At 46.6% G+C, this 7,500-nt stretch overlaps 1 protein-coding gene across 2 annotated transcripts in view; it reads left to right on the top strand.

Annotated features, from left to right (window-relative positions):
- The window catches only part of LOC129813610 (cell adhesion molecule 3-like), a 104,797-nt gene that overhangs the window by 69,649 nt on the left and 27,648 nt on the right, over positions 1-7,500 (top strand). For both annotated transcript variants that reach the window (XM_055865950.1, XM_055865948.1), the window contains exons 4-5: positions 2,087-2,239; positions 4,735-4,872. In XM_055865950.1, the coding sequence (XP_055721925.1) occupies positions 2,087-2,239; positions 4,735-4,872 (291 nt within the window). The remainder of the gene's footprint in view (positions 1-2,086; positions 2,240-4,734; positions 4,873-7,500) is intronic.

Raw genomic sequence — 7,500 nt, 5'->3', positions numbered from 1 at the left:
TGTGTGTACTATATGTACTGTTTTTACCTGTATTGTTTTTACTGTATTGTATGTATATACTGTATTTACTGTATGTATATACTGTATTTACTGTATTTATGTACTGTATGTATTTACTGTATTTATGTACTGAATGTACACTACCGTTCAAAAGTTTGGGGTCACTTAGAAATGTCCTTGTTTTCCGTGAAAACAAAAATGAAATGAGATGCAAAATGAATAGGAAATATAGTCAAGACGTTGACGAGGTTATAAATAATGTTTAATTTAAATAATAATTTTGTCCTTCAAACTTTCCTTTCGTCAAAGAATCCTCCATTTGCAGCAATTACAGCCTTGCGAACCTTTGGCATTCTAGTTGTCAATTGGTTGAGGGAATCTGAAGAGATTTCACCCCATGCTTCCTGAAGCACCTCCCACAAGTTGGATTGGCTTGATGGGCACTTCTTACGTACCACACGGTCAAGCTGCTCCCACAACAACTCAATAGGGTTGAGATCCGGTGACTGTGCTGGCCACTCCGTTATAGACAGAATACCAGCTGACTGGCATTGTCAAAATAGCCTTCCTTCTTCAAGATCCCTTTTACCCTGTACAAATCTCCCACTTTACCACCACCAAAGCACCCTCAGACCATCACATTGCCTCCACCATGCTTGACAGATGGCTTCAAGCACTCCTCCAGCATCTTTTTTTCTGCATCTCACGAATGTTCTTCTTGAGACTGGTGTTTTGAAGGGTACTATTTAATGAAGCTGCCAGTTGAGGACTTGTGAGGCGTCTGTTTCTCAAACTAGACACTCTAATGTACTTGTCCTCTTGCTCAGTTGTGCACCGGGGCCTCCCACTCCTCTTTCTATTCTGGTTAGGGCCAGTTTGCGCTGTTCTGTGAAGGGAGTAGTACACAGCGTTGTACGAGATCTTCAGTTCCTTGGCAATTTCTCGCATGGAATAGCCTTCATCCAGATACTCAACTAGTCTAAAGAAGGCCCGTTTTTTTGCTTCTTTAATCAGAACAACAGTTTTCAGCTGTGCTAACATAATTGCAAAGGGGTTTTCTAATGATCAATTAGCCTTTTAAAATTATAAACTTGGATTAGCTAACACAACGTGCCATTTGCTGCTAAAGGGCCGCTGTACGCCTATGTAGATATTCCATAAAAAATCTGCCGTTTCTAACTCCAATAGTCATTTACAACATAAACAATGTCTACACTGTATTTGGATCATTTTGATGTTATTTTATCTGACAAAAATGTGCCTTTCTTTCAAAAACATGGAAATTTCTATGTGACGGTAGTTTATGTACTGTATGTACTGGTTGTATTTACTATATGTACTGGTTGTATTTACTGTATGTACTGGTTGTATTTACTGTATGTACTGGTTGTATTTACTGTTTGTACTGTATGTACTGGTTGTATTTACTGTATGTACTGGTTGTATTTACTGTTTGTACTGTATGTACTGGTTGTATTTACTGTTTGTACTGTATTTACTGTTTGTATTTACTGTATATACTGGTTGTATTTACTGTATGTACTGGTTGTATTTACTGTATGTACTGGTTGTATTTACTGTATGTACTGGTTGTATTTACTGTATGTACTGGTTGTATTTACTGTATGTTCTGGTTGTATTTACTGCATGTACTGGTTCTATTTACTGTATGTACTGTGTGTGTGTTCCAAGATTCAGACAGTTATCAGCCCAGACACAGTCGTATCAGATTACATATCAGAGGTCAAAGCTATCATGCCTAGATACACTGTTTCCTACCATTTCATCATCCTCCCATAACCTACAGTGATCAGTGCTCCATTCTCCTTCAGCTGGCTGTGTGTGCTTCCCTGCCTGCTGTTTGGGTGATGACAAAGAGTTTATGTCTCTCCTTCTTCTTCCCCCTTGTTCTATTTTCCTCTACCCTGTCTGCCTTGTACCCTCCCCTTTCTCCCCCGCTTCCTCCCTCTGTCCCTCCCCCCACTCACTCTCTTACCCCTCCCCTCTCTCACCCCCCCCCTCCCCTCTCTCACCCCCCCCCCCCCTTCTCTCTCTCCCCTCTCCCCTCTCTCTCTCTCTCTCCCAGCTCTGAGAGATAACCGTATCCAACTCCACCGGTCTACAGGCACAGAGCTGTCCATCACCATCGGAAATGTACAGCTGTCAGACGAAGGAGAATACACCTGCTCTATCTTCACAATGCCTGTCCGCACTGCCCGCGCCACCGTCACCGTGCTAGGTGTGTTGTGTGTTGTGTGCTTCTGTATTAAGTATTAACAGTCTGTATTATGCATTAACATATTCCAATTCCAGATCTTCCCGGCAGTATGTTTACTTGGTACAGTAGTGGAGGATTGTATGTAGATTTCTTTGTCTGAGTGTTGGTAGCATACAGTATCTATATGTGTATGCAGTCTACATTCGTGTGTATGTCTGCAGGTATTGCAGAATATTGCATGTTGTCTGTTGTTTGTATAACCTTCTGAGTACCTTTCCACTAGATGTTGGAACGTTGCTGCGGGGACTTGCTTCCATTCAGCCACAAGAACATTACTGTATGTACGGTGATGTTGGGCGATTAGGCCTGGCTCACAGTCGGCGTTCCCAATTCATCCCAAAGGTGTTCGATGGGGTTGAAGTCAGGGCTCTTTGCAGGCCAGTCAAGTTCTTCCACACCAATCTCGACAAACCATTTTTTGCATGGGCCTCGCTTTGTGCACGGGGTCATTGTCATGCTGACACAGGAAAGAGCCTTCCCCAAACTGTAGGCACAAAGTTGGAAGCAAAGAATTGTCTAGAATGGCATTGTATGTTGTAGCAGCCCCAGACCATTATTCCTCCTCCACCAAACGTTACAGTTGGCACTATGCATTGGGGCAGGTAGTGTTCTCCTGGCATCCGTCAAACCCAGATTCATCCGTCGGACTGTCAGATGGTGAAGTGTGATTCATCACTCCAAAGAACGTGTTTCCACTGCTCCGGTGTCCAATGGCGGTGACCTTTACACCACTCCAGCCAATGCTTGGCATTCTGCATGGTGATCTTAGGCTTGTGTGCGGCTGCTCGGCCATGGAAACCCATTTCATGAAGCTCCCTACAAACAGTTATTGTGCTGACATTGCTTCCAGAGGCAGTGTTAAACTTGGTAGTGAGTGGTGAGCAACCGAGGACAGACCATTTTTTACACGCTATGCGCTTCAGCACTCGACGGTCCTGTTCTGTGAGCTTATATGACCTACTACTTCGTGGCTGAGCCATTGTTGCTTCTAGACGTTTCCATTTTACAGCATTTACAGTTGACCGGGGAAGCTCTGTCAGTGCAGAAATTTGACGAACTGAGTTGTTGGAAAGGTGGCATCCTATGACGGTGCCACGTTGAAAGTCACTGAGCTCTTCCGTAAGGCCATTCTACTGCCAATGTTTGTCTATGGAGATTGCATGTCTGTGTGCTCGATTTTATACACCTGTCAGCAACAGGTGTGGCTGAAATAGCCGAATCCACAAATTTGAAGTGGTGTCCACATACTTTTGCATATATAGTGTATATTCATGTTTTTGAAAATGTATATTCTGTATATTTCTATTCTTCTTTTCACCCTGTCATTTAGGTCGTTATTGTAGAGTCACTACAATGTTGTTGATCCATCCTCAGTTTTCTCCCATTACAGACATTGAACTCTGTAGCAGTTTTAAAAATCACCAATGGCCTCATGGTGACAACCCAGTTTCCTTCCTGTCCTGCAGCTCAGTTCAGAAGGACAACTATATCTTTGTATCTGGGTGGTTTAATACATCCTCCACAGCATAAATATTAACGTGACCATGCTTAAAGATAATCAATGTCTGATTTGTAATTGTTAACCATCTACCAATCACCGCCTTTCTGTATGAGGCTTCCGGAAAGCTCCCTGGTCTTTGTAGTTGAATCTGTGCTTGAAATTCAATACTTGACTGAGGGATCTTACAGATGTTGTATGGGGGACAGAGGAAGGGGTAGTTATTAAAAAATCATGTCAACTCCTATTATTTCACAGAGTGAGTCCATGTAACTTATTATGTGATTTGTTAAGCACCATTTGACTTCTGAACTAACATAGGCTTGCCTAAACAAAAAGGGGTGAATACTTATGCAACGACTGTATTTTAGTTATTTTTTATTAATTTGTTTTAAAAAAATGCATAATTTTGTTCTTTTCACTTTGACATCATGGCGTATTTTGTGTAGATCAATGCCAAAGAAATACAATTAAATCTATCTCAATCCCACTTTGTAACGGAACACAATATGAAAAAAGTTCACGGGGGTGTAGACTATAGGTTCTGTACGTCCACTGGCTGTGTTCCATTCTGTCTCTACTGTATGCCTGGAGTGTAATTCTGTACTGTATTCTGTCTCTACTGTATGCCTGGAGTGTAATTCTGTACTGTATTCTGTCTGCATGTATTCTGTATGTATGTCTGTGTTTTAAAGGAGCAATCTGGAGTTAGTACATACATTTTTAGCCTCAAGATCCTCAAGAGCTTAGTTCAAATGTCTCTCTCTCTCTCTCTCTCTCTCTCTCTCTCTCTCTCTCTCTCTCTATCTCTCTCTCTCTTTCTCTCTCTCTCTCTCTCTCTCTCTCTCTCTCTCTCTCTCTCTCTCTCTCTCTCTCTCTCTCTCTCTCTCTCTCTCTCTCTCTCTCTCTCTCTCTCTCTCTCTCTCTCTCTCTCTCTCTCTCTGTCTGTCTCCGTCAGGGGTCCCTGATAAGCCCCAGATCTCTGGCTATGAAGACACTGTCCAGGAGGGGGGTAAGGTCACCCTCACCTGCACCAGCTCCGGGAGCAAGCCCCCCGCCAAACTACGCTGGTACAGGAACCAGGAGGAACTTACAGGTAAGGGTGGAGGGGGAGAGGATGGGAAGGATGGAGGGAAGGGTTAGGGAGGGAGATAGAGAGGGAGGGAGAGAGAAGGGGAGAGAGAGAGAGACTGGAGAGGGAGACAGGAGAGAGGGGGGTAGACAGGGGAGAGAGAGAGAGAGGGCAGATAGAAGATTTGGGTATATGGGAGAGAGACAGAGCGGTAGACAGGAGAGAGAGAGGGGAGGGTATACAGGGGAGAGAGAGAGGGTAGATGGGACAGAGAGAGGTGGGGTAGATGGGAGAGAGAGGGGGGGTGGAGATGGGAGAGAGAGAGGGTAAATGGGACAGAGAGAGGTGGGGTAGATGGGAGAGAGAGAGGTGGGGTAGATGGGAGAGAGAGGGGGGTAGACAGGAGAGAGAGGAGAGGGTAGATGTGTGAGAGAGAGAGGGTAGATGGGAGAGAGAGGGGGTAGACAGGAGAGAGAGGGGGGAGGGTAGATGGGACAGAGAGAGGTGGGGTAGATGGGAGAGAGAGAGGTGTGGTAGATGGGAGAGGGGGGGGTAGACAGGAGAGAGAGGGTAGATGGGAGAGAGAGAGGGTAGATGTGAGAGAGAGAGGGGGTAGACAGAAGAGAGAGAGAGTAGATGGGAGAGAGGGTAGATGGGGAAGAGATGGGGTAGACAGGAGAGAGAGAGAGGGTAGATGGGAGTGAGAGAGGGGTAGATGGGAGAGAGAGAGGGGGTAGACAGGAGAGAGGGTAGATGGGAGAGAGAGAAGGTAGATGGGATAGAGAGAGGGTAGATGGGAGAGAGAGAGGGTAGATGGGAGAGAGAGGGGGGGTAGACAGGAGAGAGGGTAGATGGGAGAGAGAGAAGGTAGATGGGAGAGAGAGAGGGGTAGATGGGAGAGAGAGAGGGGGTAGACAGGAGAGAGACAGAAGGTAGATGGGAGAGAGAGAGGGGTAGATGGGAGAGAGAGAGGGGGTAGACAGGAGAGAGGGTAGATGGGAGAGAGAGAAGGTAGATGGGAGAGAGAGAGGGTAGATGGGAGAGAGAGAGGGGGTAGACAGGAGAGAGACAGAAGGTAGATGGGAGAGAGAGAGGGTAGATGGGAGAGAGCGAGTGAGAGAAGGTATAGATGGGATAGGGGGTTAGACATATAGGGAATAGGGTGCCATTTGGGATGCACACAGCATGTACTATTAGGATAGATTGAGTGACATTGGTTCCTGATAACCATGAGAAGACAGATCACTTTATGAGAGGAGAGCATCCCCCTGGTGTTGGAGTCTTTATGAGAGGAGAGCATCCCCCTGGTGTTGGAGTCTTTATGAGAGGAGAGCATCCCCCTGGTGTTGGAGTCTTTATGAGAGGAGAGCATCCCCCTGGTGTTGGAGACTTTATGAGAGGAGAGCATCCCCCTGGTGTTGGAGACTTTATGAGAGGAGAGCATCCCCCTGGTGTTGGAGTCTTTATGAGAGAAGAGCATCCCCCTGGTGTTGGAGACTTTATGAGAGGAGAGCATCCCCCTGGTGTTGGAGACTTTATGAGAGAAGAGCATCCCCCTGGTGTTGGAGTCTTTATGAGAGAAGAGCATCCCCCTGGTGTTGGAGTCTTTATGAGAGAAGAGCATCCCCCTGGTGTTGGAGTCTTTATGAGAGGAGAGCATCCCCCTGGTGTTGGAGTCTTTATGAGAGAAGAGCATCCCCCTGGTGTTGGAGTCTTTATGAGAGAAGAGCATCCCCCTGGTGTTGGAGACTTTATGAGAGAAGAGCATCCCCCTGGTGTTGGAGACTTTATGAGAGGAGAGCATCCCCCTGGTGTTGGAGACTTTATGAGAGAAGAGCATCCCCCTGGTGTTGGAGTCTTTATGAGAGAAGAGCATCCCCCTGGTGTTGGAGACTTTATGAGAGGAGAGAGCATCCCCCTGGTGTTGGAGTCTTTATGAGAGAAGAGCATCCCCCTGGTGTTGGAGACTTTATGAGAGGAGAGCATCCCCCTGGTGTTGGAGTCTTTATGAGAGGAGAGCATCCCCCTGGTGTTGGAGTCTCTATGAGAGAAGAGCATCCCCCTGGTGTTGGAGTCTTTATGAGCTCAACCCTGTGTGACAGTTAGTGTGTGTGCTGCTGTGCCCTTGCTGCACACACACACTGGGCTCTTCAGACAGTCTTAAGGCTGAAGAAAGGGACCGAGGAGAGGCTGAGGAGAGGAGCATCATGGGTCAATGTGTTATTACGACACCCTCTCATACAAAGTGTGTCCCAAATAGCACCCTATTACCTATGTAGGGCACTACTTTTGGCCAGGTCCTATAAGGCCATTTGGGCCACAGGAATTGAGCGCTGTGTTGTAAGAAGCTAACTGAGAGAAACGAGCGCATAGATCGCCACTCACTGCTGCTCCTTTGACAGTCTTACAGAGATTAAAGAGGCTCAGAGGGGAGGGAGAGAGAGAAAGAGAAGAGAGAGGGAGAGAGAAGAGGGACGGAGAGAGGGGAGGGAGAGGGGTGGAGGGAGGGAGGGAGGGAGGGAAAGGGGAAGAGAGGAGGGAGAGATATGGAGGGAGAGAGAGGGGGAGAGAGAAGAGGGAGGGGCCATATTAGGAGAGAGACAGGAGAGGGAGGGGCCGTATTAGGAGAGAGACAGGAGAGGGAGGGGCCGT

This window comes from Salvelinus fontinalis, chromosome 17 (genome assembly GCF_029448725.1).
Source record: "Salvelinus fontinalis isolate EN_2023a chromosome 17, ASM2944872v1, whole genome shotgun sequence".
In the NCBI taxonomy this organism is placed as follows: domain Eukaryota; kingdom Metazoa; phylum Chordata; class Actinopteri; order Salmoniformes; family Salmonidae; genus Salvelinus; species Salvelinus fontinalis.
The sequence above is the reverse complement of the archived record's forward strand: the minus strand, read 5'-3'. Positions and strand labels throughout refer to the sequence as shown.